Source organism: Oncorhynchus keta, chromosome 9 (assembly GCF_023373465.1).
Source record: "Oncorhynchus keta strain PuntledgeMale-10-30-2019 chromosome 9, Oket_V2, whole genome shotgun sequence".
Lineage (NCBI taxonomy): Eukaryota > Metazoa > Chordata > Actinopteri > Salmoniformes > Salmonidae > Oncorhynchus > Oncorhynchus keta.
The window spans coordinates 15,846,772-15,865,046 of NC_068429.1; the positions used below are offsets into that span (position 1 = coordinate 15,846,772).

The window sequence follows — 18,275 nt, forward strand, 5'->3', positions numbered from 1 at the left end:
TGGTCGTGTGTTTTGGGTCATTGTCATGCTGGAATACCCATCCACAACCCATTTTCAATGCCCTGCCTGAGGGAAGGAGGTTGTCACCCAAGATTTGACAGTACATGGCCCCATCCATCGTCCCTTTGATGCGGTGATGTTGTCCTGTCCCCTTAGCAGAAAAACATCCCCAAAGCATAATTTTCCCACCTCCATGTTTGACGGTGGGGATGGTGTTCTTGGGGTCATAGGCAACATTCCTCCTCCTCCAAACACGGCGAGTTGAGTTGATGCCAAAGAGCTCCATTTGTCTCATCTGACCACAACACTTTCACCCAGTTGTCCTCTGAATCATTCAGATGTTCATTGGTAAACTTCAGACGAGCATGTATATGTACTTTCTTGAGCAGGGGGACCTTGCGGGCGCTGCAGGATTTCAGTCCTTCACGGCGTAGTGTGTTACCAATAGTTTTCTTGGTGACTATGGTCCCAGCTGCCTTGAGATCATTGACAAGATCCTCCCATGTAGTTCTGGGCTGATTCCTCACCGTTCTCATGTTCATTGCAACTCCACGAGGTAAGATATTGCATGGAGCCCCAGGCCGAGGGAGTTTGACAGTTCTTTTGTGTTTCTTTAATTTGCGAATATTCGCACCAACTGTTGTCACCTTTTGACCAAGCTGCTTGGTGATGGTCTTGTAGCCCATTCCAGCCTTGTAGGTCTACAATCTTGTCCCTGACATCCTTGGAGAGCTCTTTGGTCTTGGCCATGGTGGAGAATTTGGAATCTGATTGATTGCTTCTGTGGACAAGTGTCTTTTATACAGGTAACAAACTGAGATTAGGAGCACTCCCTTTAAGAGTGTGCTCCTAATCTCAGCTCGTTACCTGTATAAAAGCCACCTGGGAGCCAGAAATCTTTGATTGAGAGGGGGTCAAATACTTATTTCCCGCATTAAAATGCAAATCAATTTATAACATGCGTTTTTCTGGATTTTTCTCATTGTTCAAATGAACCTACCATTTCTTTGTCAGTGGGCAAATGTACAAAATCAGCAGGGGATCAAATACTTTTTTCCCTCACTGTATTGAAGCAACATATCAAGACATCAGTCAGGAAGTTAAAGCTTGGTCGCAAATGGGTCTTCCAAATGGACAATGACCCCAAGCATACTTCCAAAGTTGTGGCAAAATGGCTTAAGGACAACAAAGTAAAGGTATTGGAGTGGCCATCGCAAAGCCATGACCTCAATCCTATAGAACATTTGTGGGCAGAACTGATAAACCGTGTGCGAGCAAGGAAAGCCTACAAACCTGACTTAGTTACACCAGCTCTGTCAGGAGGAATGGACCAAATTCCACCCAATTTATTGTGGGAAGCTTGTGGAAGGCTACCTGAAATATTTGTCCCAAGTTAACAATTTAAAGGCAATGCTACCAAATACCAATTGAGAGTATGTAAACTTCTGACCCACTGGGAATGTGATGAAAGAAATTAAAGCTGAAATAAATAATTTGCTCTACTATTATTCTGACATTTCACATTCTTAAAATAGTGGTGATCCTAACTGACCTAAGACAGGGAATTTTTACTAGGATTAAATGTCAGGAATTGTGAAAAACTGAGTTTAAATGTACTTCTACAATGCCACTTCAAGGATGAAAGCTTTTGAGAAAAATATGGTGATAACATTATGTTTGCAATGTTAACTGTTCCTATGGCATTCAAGCTACGTGAACCGATTCTTGCCTCATTCAACATCTATTGTTCCAAAGCTGGGTATCTAACCTGGGTGTGTGTTTCACCAGTCGCGTCTGGGTGCTCTGGACGAACAGTGGCAGTTCCTGGTGAACAAGTCGGCAGAGAAGAGCCAGAAGCTGAAAGAAGCCAACAAGCAGCAGAACTTCAACACTGGCATTAAGGACTTTGACTTCTGGCTCTCTGAGGTAAAATAATGAAATAAATAAACATATTTTCTCGATGTCAATATGACTACTTTCATCTAAGTTCAAATCTCCATCCACCACACAATTCTCAAAGTTAAAGATGCTGATATTTGATCTGTGATGAGAAATTGTGTATTCTGTACTGAAAACCTTGATGTTCAATAGGATTTATGAGACCTGCACAGATTAAGTACTGGACAGACACCCAAAAAGACAACATCACCTCTGAATCTGAGATTGTGTCAGGCTATTTAGTTTTCTTATTGAAATGGATTTGACTTGTTAACCCATTAGCCTACCTGTGCTGTAGGAAAACAAAAACAAAAGAAGAGGCTGAGATTAGATTTGGAAAAAATAATTGTTTTCTCTCTGTAGGTCGAGGCCCTTCTTGCCTCTGAGGATTATGGCAAAGACCTTGCCTCCGTCAATAACCTGCTGAAGAAACATCAGCTTCTGGAAGCCGACATCTCTGCTCATGAGGTAATGTATTCAACGTCCCCGTATCTCTGTCAAACCTGGATTGATGCTGGGCTCAGCTGGGGACCTTGATGTACTAAAGGATCTGTCAGATTACACACCTTTATATGCTGACTGGCTGAAAGGTGACGCTGCCTTGGACTCAGATTTTCGATGGCAACCAAACCGAGTGTCCTCTGTTGAACAACTTCCAAGTCTATGAAGCATGATTTTGTACAAAGGCATCCACTGAGTTCAGTCTAGTGCTTTAGTTTGAACGTCTTTCTGTCCGTCCACAGGATCGTCTGAAGGACCTGAACGGCCAGGCTGACAGCCTGACGGCCAGCACGGCCTTCGACCCCACCCAGGTTAAGGACAAGCGCGACGCCGTCAATGGACGCTTCACCAAGATCAAGAGCATGGCCACTGGCCGCCGTGCAAAGCTCAACGAGTCGCACCGCCTGCACCAGTTCTTCAGGGACCTGGACGACGAGGAGTCTTGGATCAAGTAAGAGCGCCCCCTGGAGTTGTGGAGGAATGGATGCAAGTCGACATCTGAGGGTTTTTCGATGTTGAGACATTGTGATTACTAACACTCTCTTTCACTCTCTGTTCTCTATCCAGAGAAAAGAAATTGCTAGTGAGTTCGGAGGACTATGGACGTGATTTGACAGGAGTGCAGAATCTGAGGAAGAAACACAAGAGGCTGGAGGCTGAGTTGGGGGCCCATGAGCCGGCCATCCAGTCTGTGCAGGACACAGGGAAGAAGCTGTCCGATGACAACACCATCGGCCAGGATGAGATTGAGCAGAGGCTGGCCCAGTTTGAGGAGCACTGGATGGAGTTGAAGGACTTGGCTGCAGCCAGGTTAGACTAGGAACACACACACACACATATTCCCAGGCCTGCTTTGCAATGAAACGCCATTAACATCTTAAACATTTATTGATGTTGAGTGTTAACTTCTTACGGCTGAGATGCCGTTAACGGGATTGAAATGACAACAGCCAGTGAAAGTGCAGGGCGCCAAATTCAAAGAACAGAATTCGTATAATTAAAATGCCTCAAACACAAGTATTTTACACTATTTTAAAGATAAACTTGTTGTTAATCCCACCACAGTGTCCGATTTCAAAAAGGCTTTACGACGAAAGGATACCATGTTTTTGTTCGATAAAGTTCGTATTTATATCCAAAAAATCTCAGTTTACTTTCGCGCTTTATGTTCAGTAATGTTTTGCTTCCAAAACATCCGGTGATTTGGCAGAGAGCCACATCAATTTACTGAAATACTCATAATAAACATTGATAAAAGATATGCATGGAACATCAGATAAACTTCTCCTTAATGCAACCACTGTGTCAGATTTCGAAAAAGCACACCATGCAATAATCTGAGTACAGCGCTCAGAGACCAAAACAAGCCATACAGATACCCGCCATGTTGTGGAGTCAACAGAAGTCAGAAATATTCACTTACCTTTGATGATCTTCATCAGAATGCACTCCCAGGAATCCCTGTTCCACAATAAATGTTTGTGTTGTTCGATAAAGTCCATTATTTATGTCCAAATACCTCCTTTTTGTTTGCGTGTTTAGTTCACAAATCCAAATTCACGAAGCGCAGGCCAGACTAAAAGTTTTTAAAAATCCATTACAGTTCGTAGAAACATGTCAAACGATGTATAGAACCAATCTTTAGGATGTTTTTAACATAAATATTCGATAATGTTCCAACCGGAGAATTCCTTTTGTCTTTAGAAATGTAATGGAACGCAGCTAACTCTCATGGGCGCACGCGAGACTGAGCTCATGGCACTCTGCCAGACCTCTTACTCAATCAGCTCTTATTCTCTCCTCCTTCACAGTAGAAGCCTGAAACAAGGTTCTAAAGACTTGACATCTAGTGGAAACCTTAGGAAGTGCAATAGGACCAAATTTTACACAGGATAGGCAACGACTTTAACTTACAAACCTCAGATTTCCCACTTCCTGGTTGGATTTTTTCTCTGGGTTTTTCCTGCCATATGAGTTCTGTTATACTCACAGACATCATTCAAACAGTTTTAGAAACTTCAGAGTGCTTTCTATCCAAATATACTAATAATATGCATATCTTAGCTTCTGGGCCTGAGTAGCAGGCAGTTTACTCTGGGCACCTTATTCATCCAAGCTTCTCAATACTGCCCCCCAGCCATAAGAAGTTAATCTGTGTGTGCCTCTGTGTGTGTGATCAGGGGACAGAGGCTGGAGGAGTCGCTGGAGTACCAGCAGTTTGTTGCGAATGTTGAAGAGGAGGAAGCCTGGATTAACGAGAAGCTGAACCTGGTGGGAAGTGAAGACTACGGGGATACCCTGGCTGCTGTGCAGGGCCTGTTGAAGAAGCATGAGGCGTTTGAGACTGACTTCTCTGTGCACAGGGACAGAGTGAATGACGTGTGTTCCAACGGAGACGAGCTCATCAAGAAGGTAAACACTGACAATACTGTTGTCGTATAGAAAATTATAAAATGAATAGCCTTTCCGTCTCTTCATACGGTACCAGCTGAAATAGTGTTTAAGCAATAGTTCACACACAACATTTAAAAAATCTACTTTTACAATGATTTTCCACTTACCTTGGCTGTTGTCAATTCACCCACAGAGTTAAATGCATATTTTGCTTTTGTCCATCCCTCCATTAGAACAACCACCACGTGGACAGCATCTCAGCCAAGATGGCGTCCCTGCGGGGCAAGGTGTCTGAGCTGGAGAGGGCCGCTGCCATGAGAAAAGCCAAGCTGGATGAGAACTCTGCCTTCTTGCAGTTCAACTGGAAGGCTGACGTGGTGGAGTCCTGGATCGGTACGGTTTGAGACCTGAGAAGGGAAGGTTTAGGGGATGAAGCTTCAACATTCTCTGGTGAGATGAGAGCATTGTTTAATTTTTAAGTGTAGCACTGAATTTCTACTGTCTGGTTGTTTGTTCAGGTGAGAAGGAGAATAGCCTGAAGACTGATGAGTACGGACGAGATCTCTCCTCTGTGCAGACCTTGCTCACTAAGCAGGTACTGTGTAGCAATATGTAGCTCCCAAATGAGTGATGCTACGGCAGCCATTTTGTGCAAGAAAGCTAGACACGTTCTCCTATGCCTCATGTTCCCCCTTCGGGTCCACAGGAGACGTTTGACGCAGGGCTGCAGGCCTTCCAGCAGGAGGGTATCACCAACATCACAGCCCTCAAGGACCAGCTGCTGGCGGCCAAGCACGTCCAGTCCAAGGCCATCGAGACGCGCCACGCTGCCCTCATGAAGCGCTGGAACCAGCTTCTCGACAACTCGCAGGCCCGCAAGAAGAAACTGCTGGAGGCCCAGGAGCACTTCAGGAAGGTATGCAAAGACTATGATGACGGATAATTGTCATTTAGCTTACGATGTGAATATCATGACTACTGTTCATAGATATCATCGTTGTTGATGTTCATATTTTGAACAGGAATATCAGACTATCCTTCACCTACGAAGTCAAAAACCTTAGTGGATGTGGACCTCTTACCTCCATCGATTCCATCTTGCTTCTGTCTCCAGGTGGAAGACCTGTTCCTGACCTTTGCCAAGAAGGCGTCGGCCTTCAACAGCTGGTTTGAGAATGCTGAGGAGGACTTGACAGATCCGGTGCGCTGCAACTCGCTGGAGGAGATCCGGGCGCTGCGTGACGCCCACGAGGCCTTCCGCTCATCGCTGAGCTCGGCGCAGGCCGACTTCAACCAGCTAGCCGAGCTGGACCGGCAGATCAAGAGCTACCAGGTGGTGTCCAACCCCTACACCTGGTTCACCATGGAGGCCCTGGAAGAGACCTGGAGGAACCTTCAGAAGATCATCAAGGTTAGAAGGGAGAAGAGGGGGGAGGTAGCATGGTCCCAGATTTGTTTGTGCTGTATTACTAACCAATTGGCATGACAACGACCATATGAATTGGCTACACAGCACTAATGTATCTGAGGAGCAGGCTTGGTGAGGAGGACATGCACATCTCAAATGTTGTCCTATTCCCCACTGTAATGCTCTAATGTCCAGAACCAATGAGGGCCTCTGGGGGCCGATGTCTTGGTCTGCATCATGTCTGGAAAGCACTTCATACATACATCTCCATCCCTCTCTGTCTCTGTCTGTATAGGAACGAGAGCTGGAGCTGCAGAAAGAGCAGAGGAGGCAGGAGGAGAATGACAAGCTGCGGCAGGAGTTTGCGCAGCACGCCAATGCATTCCACCAGTGGCTGCAGGAGACCAGGTAGGGCCTGGATCTGTTGTGCAAGGAAGACAGTGCACTCACAGAACTCCCTTAATCAATATTCCTTTTGGCAATTTAATAGATAGGAATCTAATACAATTTATAGGAATAGAATGGGGACATTTCCAAGGCCTCGTGGCTGTTTAAAGAATGTAGTTTAAGTTCATTGAATAACGTCACCTGCATGAATAGCATTGAGATTTCTTTAAATGTTGCATTCATCATTCTTTAGATTCTCTTTCAACAATGATAAATCAATGGAGCTACCTGGAATTTAAAAGTGCCTGCTGCTCAGAAATCTGCCTCCTGTCTCTCTGCCACCATGTTCTCAGCCATAGAGAACAGGAAGCTGCTATTCATCGGAGCGCAACGTGAAGTGTTGCAGATAAATGTTTGTTATATGAAACTGACATGATTCTTTACAGTTTCTCTATTCTACACCTTGCATTTATATCTGCAATGCTCTGAATGTTGCTTCTCACTGAATTGGCCCCAGGCAACGCATTCTTAGTGTATCATATATTCTGTAGATTTTGGGGGGTGGGTGGGGGAGCGCTGATACGACTTTTACACAACCGCACAAGTGGTCTGTGAACGTTTAGAAATGAAAATGGGATCATACTGCAGATGCTCCTGTGCTCCCACTATTTATGTGCCTGTGTCTGTATATGTTTGTTTAGGGGGGGATGATGGAGTGACCATTTTGTCCCTGCCTAGTATTTCTAACCGTTGTCTCTTTCTCTCTCTTTTCCCGTCCCATCCCACCCCCCACCCTCTCCCTCTCTCTGCTGCTACCTCGCTGATGCTTGGATAACTTTGCTAATCAGGACATATCTTCTGGATGGGTTAATATCACATTTTACTATCTCTCAGTTGGGGCTGGGACGATACTAGTATCGCGATACTCATTAGTATCATGGCAAGGGAAGAAAACACAAAGCGGATTTAATTTTAGGATAACATCCCTAATGTTGGAAACAAGCATCATTATGTTTGTTATTCAGAGTCACATTTATTTATTTTCCAAGATATAGCACACATTTTACATACAGCAGGTTATGGGACCAAAGAGTTTAGTCTGCTTCGTCTTTTCTTTATTGTCATTGAAATGTTACGATACTGCCCTACTGTGTTTGTGTGTCTGACTGTGTGAATGGGGTCAAATCAATGAGGGTTGATTGGAGTGACATTGTTTTGGACCAAGGTCGGTGGGGGGGACATTGTTGTCAGGTCGGTGGCAAGATGTTGCATAACATAGAACCACCAGGTAGGTATCTGTCAAATAAAGGTAAAACTGGACCAGGTATCACTATGTTCAAGGGAATCCAAGTTGTATTGTGTATTACTGTGTTTCTGTAAGCTTTTTTCCCCCTTTTGACAGTTTTTGTTGTATAATTTCCCTTTTGTTTGTCTCTAATTTCCCTCTTTGTGTTGGTATTTACTTTATTTTCATCCTTCCCTCCCTCCCTTTCTAAATAGCATAGCTTATCGACGGGTTGTCCGTGTCATTCAATATGAAGTCGGTGATGATCTTTCCGGAAGGTCTTTTCCTTTTTCTCATGGTTTTACATTCCACTCGCCTTTCCTTCACTACTTCCATCACGCCCTCTGGGTTGCGTGTCTTCATACACTTCTAAAATCCACCATTTGAGATCGGTTTGCTCAGTTACATCTCTACTAACGTCACCCCAATGTAGCTTCCTGAAACTAAGATCAACCTCATGATTGGTCTGGATACTCTTGAGTCTAGCAACATTGAGCACTGTTTTAAAGGAGTGAAAAGTCTTCACTTTCATCTTTTGGGGATATTTCTTTTACCAAATTTAGGGGTGGACACTACTTGAAATTTCTATATTTTTTTGTTGAAAGTGTTAGACTAATTCACAACTGATTCAGGGTTAAAATGCAGTTTCCTGCCCTTTACACAGTAGTCCTAACCTTGCATGGTATATAGGTTACCATGGCTATGCGTTTACTTCTTTGGCATGCATTGGGAGGGTGGTGTTGCTCTGAACATTTTGAGTGATGGAAAGTTATTTGTGTGTTTTGTACTTCTGTTTCCCCTTTTTTTTATTCACCAAATGTTCCCTGAAATATTCCCAAAAATATTGAGGTTTCAGAAGAATCTTTACTTTGCTTCTTTACAAAAAAAAATCATTGGTTGGATTTCAATTCGTGCATTTCAAGATTTGTTTAAAATCTCTTGACACACCTCTAGTATATTCAAATATATGAAATGGATCTTATCAAAATGAATTTCACGGTAGGAATGGTTGGATCTAAGGGTCCTACAAGTAGATGGGTGTGGGTGCAGACTCTGAGACTGTGTGCGGGTGTGACTGACTGTGGCATGTTGTCTATCCCAATATTTGATCATCATTGTGTGTATGCATCTAGGTCCTGCATGGTAGAAGAATCCGGAACCTTGGAATCACAACTTGAGGCAACCAAGGTAAGAAAGAATCCCTCATCATTTATGCTATAGACCAGGGTTTCACAACCCTCTCCTCAGGCCCCACCAGCTGTTTGACATTTTTTTAAACCCTAAACTAGCACCCCTGATTGAGTTAGTCAAAGGCTTCGTGATTAGTTGGCTAATAGAATCAGGTGTGCCAGTTTAGGGTTATAATAAACATTTGAAACGTATGGGGAGGGGGGCCTGAGGAGACAATCATGGCTATTTCAAATCAAATAAAAATGTATTTGTCACATGCAACAAATACAACGGGTGTAGACTTCACCGTGAAATGGTTTCTTACGGGCCCTTCCAAATAATGCACAATTTAAAAAAAATTATACTAATTTAAAATAATATCAGGAGGAATAAGATACACAGGTCAACATTCACAAGGCCGCACGCAGAGCCAGACGGATTACCAGGACGTGTACTACGAGCATGCGCTGACCAACTGGCAAGTGTCTTCACTGACATTTTCAACTTCTCCCTGTCTGAGTCTGTAATACCAGCATGTTTCAAGCAGACCACCATAGTCCCTGTGCCCAAGAACACTAAGGTAACCTCTATAAATGACTACCGAACCGTAGCACGTCTATAGCCATGAAATGCTTTGAAAGGCTGGTCATGGCTCACATCAACACCATTATCTCAGAAACCCTAGACCCACTCCAATTTGTATACCGCACCAACAGATCCTCAGATGATGCAATCTCTATTGCACTCCACACTGCTCTTTCACACCTGGACAAAAGGAACACCTACATGAGAATGCGGTTCATTGACTACAGCTCAGCGTTCAACACCATAGTGCCTTCAAAGCTCATCATTAAGCTAAGGACCCTGGGACTAAATACCTCCCTCTGCAACTGGTTCCTGGACTTCCTGATGGGCTGCCCCCAGGTGGTAAGGGTAGGTAACAACACATCTGCCACACTGATCCTCAATACAGGGGCCCCTCGGGTGCGTGCTCAGCCCCCTCCTGTACTCCCTGTTCGCTCTTGACTGCACGGCCAGGCACAACTCCAACACCATTAAGTTTGCTGATGACACAACAGTGGTAGGCCTGATCACAGACAATGATGAGCCAGCCTATAGGGAGGTGGTCAGAGACCTGACCGTGTGGTGCAAGGACAACAACCTCCCTCAACGTGATCAAGACAAAACCGATGATTGTGGACTACAGGAAAAGGAGGACCGAGCACGCCCCCATACTCATCAATGGGGCTGTAGTGGAGCAGGTTGAGAGCTTCAAGTTCCTTGACGTCCACATCAACAAACTAGCATGGTCCAAGCACTACCAAGACAGTCATGAAGAGGGCACGATAAAATCTATTCCCCCTCAGGAGACTGGAAAGATTTGGCATGAGTCCTCAGATCCTCAAAAGGTTTTACAGCTGCACCATCGAGAGTATCCTGACTGGTTGCATCACTGCCTGGTATGGCAACTGCACGGCCTCCGACCGCAAGGCACTACAGAGGGTAGTGCGTATTGCCCAGTACATCACTGGAGCCAAGCTTTCTGCCATCCAAGACTGCAATACCAGGCGGTGTCTGAGGAAGGCCCTAAAAATGGTCAAATACTCAAGCCACCCTAGTCATAGACTGTTCCCTCTGCTACTGCACAGCAAGCAGTACCGGAGCGCCAAGTCTAGGTCCAAAAGGCTCCTATAGCTTCTACCCCTAAGCCATAAGACTCCAGAACAGCTAATCAAATGGCTACACAGACTATTTGCATTGCCCCCCACAACACTGCTGCTACTCTTATCTATGCATAGTCACTTTAATAACTCTACCTACATGTACATATTACATCGATACCGGTTCCCCCACACATTGACATTGACTCTTCTTATTTCTTAAAAAAAAATGTTTTTTTCTTAACTGCATTGTTGGTTAAGGGCTTGTAAGCAAGCATTTCACTCTAAGGTCTACCTACACCTGTTGTATTCGGCACATGTGACATAACATTTGATTTGATATACACAGCAAGTACCAATTATATTTCAGCTGTATTGACTACTTTTGTAATTGCATACCCTCACCCTTCTGTGTGCCACTCTGTCTGTAGCGCAAGCACCAGGAGATCCGGGCAATGCGTAGCCAGCTGAAGAAGATTGAGGACCTGGGCGCGGCCATGGAGGAGGCTCTGATCCTGGACAACAAGTACACAGAACACAGCACGGTGGGCCTGGCCCAGCAGTGGGACCAGCTAGACCAACTGGGCATGAGGATGCAGCACAACCTGGAGCAGCAGATCCAGGCCAGGTCAGAGAGACACACACATACAGTACCTCACAAGCAGTGAACATATTTCCTAATCCTGTCGAATCTCTCTTCCACCATAGGAACACCACTGGAGTGACAGAGGATGCCCTGAAGGAGTTCAGCATGATGTTCAAGTGAGTGACGGCCATTTTAACACAACGTTCAAGTGAGTGGCGGCCATTTTAACGATATTCAAGTGAGTGGCGGCCATTTTAACGATATTCAAGTGAGTGGCGGCCATTTTAACGATATTCAAGTGAGCGGCAGCCATTTTAACGATATTCAAGTGAGCGGCGGCCATTTTAACGATATTCAAGTGAGCGGCGGCCATTTTAACACTGTTGAAGTGAGCAGTGGCCATTTTAACACTGTTGAAGTGAGCGGTGGCCATTTTAACACTGTTGAAGTGAGCGGTGGCCATTTTAACACTGAAGTGAGCGGTGGCCATTTTAACACTGAAGTGAGCGGTGGCCATTTTAACACTGTTGAAGTTAGCGGTGGCCATTTTAACACTGTTGAAGTGAGCGGTGGCCATTTTAACACTGTTGAAGTGAGCGGTGGCCATTTTAACACTGTTGAAGTGAGCGGTGGCCATTTTAACACTGTTGAAGTGAGCGGTGGCCATTTTAACACTGTTGAAGTGAGCGGTGGCCATTTTAACACTGTTGAAGTGAGCGGTGGCCATTTTAACACTGTTGAAGTGAGCGGTGGCCATTTTAACACTGTTGAAGTGAGCGGTGGCCATTTTAACACTGTTGAAGTGAGCGGTGGCCATTTTAACACTGTTGAAGTGAGCGGTGGCCATTTTAACACTGTTGAAGTGAGCGGTGGCCATTTTAACACTGTTGAAGTGAGCGGTGGCCATTTTAACACTGTTGAAGTGAGCGGTGGCCATTTTAACACTGTTGAAGTGAGCGGCGGCCATTTTAACACGGTGTTGAAATTAGCGGCGGCCATTTTAACACGATCAAGTGAGTGGCGGCCATTTTAACACGGCGTTCAAGTGAGTGGCGGCCATTTTAACACGGCGTTCAAGTGAGTGGGGGCCATTTTAACACGACGTTCAAGTGAGTGGCGGCCATTTTCACCATACCTTTTTGTCACACCAAGTAGTTGCTTAAAGTAAAGAAACTCCCAATAATCTCAGCCATGTTTTCTTTGCTCCCAGGCACTTTGACAAAGAGAAGTCTGGCCGTCTGAACCACCAGGAGTTCAAGTCGTGTCTGCGCTCACTGGGTTACGACCTGCCCATGGTGGAGGAGGGAGAGCCAGACCCAGAGTTTGAGTCCATCCTCGACACTGTCGACCCCAACAGGTCAGCAACCCCAGCTCTTCTCCCTCATCTCGACTTGGGGTTTTCGATCAGTAGTTTGAGCAAAGCCAACATTCACAAGAATATGATTTTATTCAGAATGGGTGTGTCTTGTTGCCTAATTTTCTTCTATTCTTGAGTTTTTTGCTTTATTATGGGTAACTGATTTCATATTGTGTTTTCCAGGGATGGCAACGTGTCCTTGCAGGAGTACATGGCCTTCATGATCAGCCGCGAGACAGAGAACGTCAAGTCCAGCGAGGAGATTGAGAGCGCCTTCCGAGCCCTCAGCGTCGATGCCAAGCCCTACGTTACCAAGGAGGAGCTCTACCAGGTACTTACAGTTCGGTCTTCCCTCCTTCACTTTCTGGCTCTGTCATAGTGCTTATAGAAATGAGTATTAAATAGTACCAGCATTTGAGTATGAGCTTCAGCCATAAGTTGCACATTTGTGTCTCTTAAATAACTTAAGGTTAAAACCTCATACCTGACCATCTCTTTTCCTCTTCATTCAGAATCTGTCCAAGGAACAGGCAGACTACTGCATCTCGCACATGAAGCCCTACCTAGACAGCAAGGGCCGGGAAATGCCCTCGGCCTTCGACTTTGTCGAATTCACCCGCTCACTTTTTGTCAACTGATCCCTTGCCTGCCAGTGACCAATCGGGATGCGTTTGTCACGCACACATGCTGAAACTGCATGATTCTGACACTAGAATACTCCATAGTTATCAGTACCTATATATATATCTCACTCTTTGTGCTTCACTGTCAATAGCCTAGTGTTTGCATTTGAATGTTTTAGCTGTTTTAGTGCTTTCGCTGGATTTAAGAACCTATAGATATGGTATGCTGTAACATCACAATAAGGACTGCGGTGTGCTTTAATAAACGCTACTGGTTAGAACTGGAAATGTTTTCTGTGCCTTTATTACATGTTTTCAGAACACACTAAAAAGTCTTAATAACCAGTTCAGTACCTACTGAGTAGTATTTGATGTTTCACGATAACAAATCCATCTAAAATAATATGGCACAAAAACCCACGTTCTTCTACCTATATACATCCACAGATATGCCAGCAACCTTGCACGGAGACAACCCTGTTATTCTGTAATTTCATTGGCCCTCTCCTTCCTGCCTTGACTCACTCTGCCACCTCATTAGCTAGTTGCTCCAGCTTGGCAGTCTCTCGGGGCCCCTGTTCCGTCAGCTCTGTGCTCAGGTGCCAGATGTTGACGGAGCCGTCGGCGTTGCCCACCGCTAGGAGGTCTTTCCGTCTGGGGTTGAACTCCAGGCAGTAGACTGGTTGGCCACCCGTCAGCTGGTCTAGGGTGGCTGCTGGTCTCAGGGACTTTCTGCCCAGATCAAATATCTGCACCAGACCTGGGAAGAGAGAAGGTTATGGGCTTTTAAACTTGGCTGTTTAGTGAAAAACTAACGGTTAATTGATGAACTGGTGAGTTAACTTTACATCAAGATGTGCCATTGTTTTTAGAGGTTAGGGACTGTTTCAGACTTGATATGGACTTATCGTAAGTCTGAATGGGGGGGGGCCCTTAATGATTTTCAAGTCACACCCTTTATAGTGAAGTTCTGTGAACCAATTGAGAATGAGCTGAAATAAAGCATACCTTGTCCTGTGGCTGCAGCAAAGAGGAGGGGCCTTGTTGGTGACCAGCGTACCCCGAACACATATGAGTCGGACACCCGTAGCGAGAGCAGCGGATCGGGCTGCAGCAGAGAGTGAAGATGGGCCAGGCCGTCGGTCCCCACACTGACAAACAGGTTCCTTACACACGAAATGGGAGACAACTAGATCATAACTTTGATTCATTGACAGGATATGGTACTATAAAGCATTTTACAGCAGTAGAGTTCAAAACTTATTGCGAGATGCAAGTTAGCTACACGCTTTCAAATGTACTATAGGAACAGGGCAAACTGTTTAACAAATCGGTAAACATGAATATCACTGGTTCATTTTGGAATCAAAACACAGTATAATGACAGTTCCGAATAAAAAATGTTCAGTTCAATTCTCTTATTTTTGTAAGTCTTAAACCATAGTCTCAAGCATTCAGTCTGGTTAATTTCTCACTAAAACCACCTTCAGGCCTGACCTGAACCATGGGGAAGATCTCATTTCCACTCCTCGTGTCATCTCTTTCTCAAAACCCATTGGAGGTCATAGGGGAGGGACCTCTGGCTTTCTCATTCAAAGGGATGTGAGAAGTATGCAATTGATCTTCCCACCCATGTCTCTCTCACCTGTGGAAAGGGGAGCAGTGCAAGGAGTGGACAGGGCCTCCTCGGGGGCTGAAGGAGAACTGGGCTGGGGCACGCAGAGTCACACTCTCTCCATCGGGAGGTGCTGCCGCCAGCGTCTGGGCTGAGAAAGAGCACTTAAGGACCAGACCGCTTTCAGAGCCCACCAGGAATGTGTCCAAGTCCCAGGGGGACAGGGCCAGGGAGGTGACCCCCACATTGCTGCTCCCTCTGTTCTGTAGCAGGCAGGCAGGTACCATTACAAGAACAACATCAGAAGGAGAGGTTTTTTAAGGTTTAAGAAAATCTCTATAGATAAATGTCTGTTTCAGACAATTTTGTTAATAACACAATCATATTTCATCTATTAATCACACATTTTCTTGTAAAATCAAAATACATTTTCAAGGTCTGTAAATCACCACGTTGGCCCCTGTATCCCGAGTCTCACCTTGCTCAGTGCACTGTTGTGAGGCACCTGCTGTCTGATGAGGGCAAAGCCGGCACTGAGCACCAGCCTCCCCTCGTCTGAGTCCACTGTCCACAGCAGCACCCTGCCCCCAGAACCAGCACTCAGCACCACCATCTCCCCTCGCCTTTGTCCAGGGACCCAGGCTACCTGAAAACACACTTGTTCAGACCTCTGTCATGTTTATTACAACTTGCAACTGAAAAAGTGTGTTTCTTGGTTGTCCCTCAATTTCAATTTCAATCCCCTGTCTTCTGTTTGGTGCCTAATGAACACAACCCTGCTATGAAAAATCTTACTGTCATCATCCCATAAAGATTCTCACCACTATGTGATATTCATGTGGTTTATTAGTAATATACAAGGGACCTACAGTACATAGGGACTGTGTACAAATTACACCATGAGAATAACCAATACTAGGTAAAGCATTTACCATCAGTTAACGTGTCCTCCTGAATGAAGGTGTATTTTAGTGCCATAGGAGGCAGTATGAAGTATCTATACCTGGTAGACTGGCTCTCGGTGAGTGTCGGTCGACATTCCTGTCTGCGCCAAAATTAGGTCCTGTGTCCTGTTTGTGTCCCAGACCACTACCTCGCCACTGTAAAGACCCCCTGTGGCGTTGGGTAGATGGTGAGAGAAGTAAGGAGTGAGCTACACAGGACAGTTGTATTTATGTACTAAAATCAGTTGGTGATCAAACCACTGGCGGAAGCTATATGGAAGTGCATACCAGCTATGAGAGAGGGTTGAGAGGGGTGGAAGGACAGAGACATGACTGGCCTGGCCACATCTATGACCATGTCTGGTCGTTTGGGGTTCAGGCCTCTGCGGTCCAGGTTCCAAGTGCACACACAGGACTTCTCTGTGCTCCAGTCTCCGTCATCAACACTGAGACAAATAGATCACTGTTCACCTCAAGTTCTGGCTATACAACAACGATGTTGGCAAACATGATGGAAAATGAATGTGAAGTTTGAACATACCGACCGAAGGCGCAGGCGATTACTGATCCTGTGCAACTCCAGGATGTGCTGGTAACTTGAAGACCCTTCTCCTGAGCACTGGGGTGCTGGAGACAATGTATGCATGAAACCTACACATAAACACATTTTAGAATTGACAATTCAACAGGGGGAAATGCACACAAAAAATTGTCCAATATCAAATACAATTTGATTTGTCATATGCGCGGAATAGAACAGCTTACTGTAAAATGCTTACTTACAAGCCGTTAACCAACAAGGCAGTTTTAATAAAGAGTTAAGAAAATATTTATTAAATAAAAATAGTTTTTTTAAATATTTTTTTTTACATGGAAATAATGCACACTGAGATATTGCACATTTTGTTAGTGTGTTACTTATACTATTCTCACCGTTTCGTTCTGATCCTCCCAAATCACATCGAACCCATCAAACGCATGACTCTTGGCGTTGCTGGCCAACTCCTTGACAACCATGTCCTCCACTCGATGCAGGAAGTCCCTCAGCCCGGGAGACTCTGGTCGGAGCTCACCTTTAGGGGGGAGTTGGTATATGAGGTGGTCTTGTGGATCCGTCTGGGTGCCATTATCTGCATTAAGCAGGGGCTGTATTTCAGCCTCAGCTGTATGTACGGGCCGGGTTTGACAACCTCTCTGAAAAGCCAACAGACATAGCCTACTTGGATTATATTAGGCCTATATAACATGTTAAAACATGCCCATTACTGGCTTGATGATTGTGTGCCAGTAATTCCACCAACTGTTGATGAGAACCCCACTTTTGTGTACCTTGTCATTATTCAATTAGCTACTAGTATGTTAAAAAATGTGTTGGGCTTCACAACAACGCTGAAAATGACACGTTGGACAATGCACGTGGTCAGCCCACCAACACTGATCAGGATGTGTCGACTGTTGCTCCAGACCATCATCGCTAACTAGCTAAATAGCCTTGTCATATATGGCCAGGTAAGTAAACGTACACGAAATCGTTAGCTAGCTAAACAAAAAAAAAAATCAGCTAACATGCCATAGCAAACCTCTGATGCAAGCTAACTAGGTTGTCAACAGAACATACCGATTCCTGTGCAAACTGTTGCGATTTCCTCCACAGCGACTCAACGCCCAAGGCATCCAAAGTTTCATCCGTGAACATGACTACTGTGACTCATAGACCTACCTGTCTAGCTAATAGCACATTAATAATATCCCCATACGGATTTACATATCAGTGAACTTAATGGTGTCTATTCAACACAGGCATGTTTAGAGATGGATTTACTTCCGTTTACCGCTGCTTCCTTGGAAACACACCAATCCGTTTTTTTCTAAGCACCATGCGCATTCCCCTCATTGGTCCGGGGTCGTCATTTTGGCTGTTGGAATACTTTTACAATGCACCCACCCTTCTTCCTTGCCTTGAAGTAATCGGTGATCTGATTGGTGAAAGCAATAACTTGTTTATTACAAATGGGTGACAAGGAGTGCCACGCAGGCTAGGTCTAACCTGGTGCAAGAATGTCAACAGGGGCACACTGTTTCTCAAGCATTTGTGGTAGAATTCTAGCCTGCCAAGCAGGGGAAGGGCATGTTTTATTTGAAGTATTTGGAAAATACAGAATGCATTTCTGTGAGACAAAGTCAGTGGTCCCATTGAATATGAATGACCCATCCAGCATTCAATCATAGGGGATTTACAAAAAAAATACTTGATTTAAGTTATGATCAACTGACGAGCTGTTGTGACTATAGAACAATGGATGACCTTGAAAAGCAGATGATCAGTAGAAGGCTCTCCAGACAGTAACAATGGTTTCCCCATCAGCCTAAATTAGACACCCCCACAACACACATGGTGTCAAAACA

The 18,275-nt window shown here is 44.9% G+C and overlaps 2 protein-coding genes across 13 annotated transcripts in view; one reads left to right on the forward strand and one right to left on the reverse strand.

Annotated features, from left to right (window-relative positions):
* The window catches only part of LOC118387335 (spectrin alpha chain, non-erythrocytic 1), a 53,972-nt gene extending 40,374 nt beyond the window's left edge, over positions 1-13,598 (forward strand). For 5 of the 10 annotated variants that reach the window (XM_035775569.2, XM_035775567.2, XM_035775568.2 and 2 more), the window contains 18 exons: positions 1,789-1,926; positions 2,302-2,406; positions 2,682-2,890; positions 3,007-3,249; positions 4,620-4,851; positions 5,067-5,226; positions 5,352-5,428; positions 5,540-5,749; positions 5,948-6,244; positions 6,537-6,649; positions 7,477-7,494; positions 8,129-8,191; positions 9,047-9,101; positions 11,176-11,372; positions 11,453-11,506; positions 12,541-12,687; positions 12,871-13,018; positions 13,200-13,598. In XM_035775569.2, coding sequence (XP_035631462.1) covers positions 1,789-1,926; positions 2,302-2,406; positions 2,682-2,890; positions 3,007-3,249; positions 4,620-4,851; positions 5,067-5,226; positions 5,352-5,428; positions 5,540-5,749; positions 5,948-6,244; positions 6,537-6,649; positions 7,477-7,494; positions 8,129-8,191; positions 9,047-9,101; positions 11,176-11,372; positions 11,453-11,506; positions 12,541-12,687; positions 12,871-13,018; positions 13,200-13,325 — 2,592 coding nt within the window. In that variant the 3' untranslated portion in view covers positions 13,326-13,598. The remainder of the gene's footprint in view (positions 1-1,788; positions 1,927-2,301; positions 2,407-2,681; positions 2,891-3,006; positions 3,250-4,619; positions 4,852-5,066; positions 5,227-5,351; positions 5,429-5,539; positions 5,750-5,947; positions 6,245-6,536; positions 6,650-7,476; positions 7,495-8,128; positions 8,192-9,046; positions 9,102-11,175; positions 11,373-11,452; positions 11,507-12,540; positions 12,688-12,870; positions 13,019-13,199) is intronic. The other 5 variants (XM_035775573.2, XM_035775574.2, XM_035775576.2 and 2 more) reach the window with 2 other exon arrangements.
* On the reverse strand, positions 13,597-17,829 carry dync2i2 (dynein 2 intermediate chain 2). 3 transcript variants are annotated; one of them, XM_035775579.1, is made up of 9 exons: positions 17,488-17,829; positions 16,803-17,063; positions 16,411-16,520; positions 16,158-16,315; positions 15,929-16,038; positions 15,404-15,571; positions 14,956-15,188; positions 14,319-14,476; positions 13,597-14,070 (listed from the first exon to the last, which is right to left on the reverse strand). In XM_035775579.1, exons 1-9 carry the CDS (start codon positions 17,563-17,565, stop codon positions 13,832-13,834), a joined length of 1,515 nt encoding a protein of 504 aa, XP_035631472.1. In that variant the 5' UTR covers positions 17,566-17,829; the 3' UTR covers positions 13,597-13,831. The 3 variants fall into 3 exon arrangements, with proteins under 3 accessions (XP_035631472.1, XP_035631471.1, XP_035631473.1); XM_035775578.2 differs by having other exon boundaries at positions 16,803-17,085; positions 17,488-17,631; XM_035775580.1 differs by having other exon boundaries at positions 16,803-16,942; positions 17,488-17,624.
* Between the last annotated feature and the right edge of the window lie 446 nt (positions 17,830-18,275).

Bases quoted from the DNA above. Each gene is read 5' to 3' on its own strand.
- dync2i2 (XM_035775578.2), bottom strand. From the start codon at position 17,555: ATGAAACTTTGGATGCCTTGGGCGTTGAGTCGCTGTGGAGGAAATCGC. The intron at 17,086-17,487 runs GTATGTTCTGTT...TAATCCAAGTAG, and splicing joins AACAGTTTGCACAGGAATCG to GCTATGTCTGTTGGCTTTTC. The intron at 14,071-14,318 runs GTATGCTTTATT...CTCTCTTCCCAG, and splicing joins TGCTGCAGCCACAGGACAAG to GTCTGGTGCAGATATTTGAT.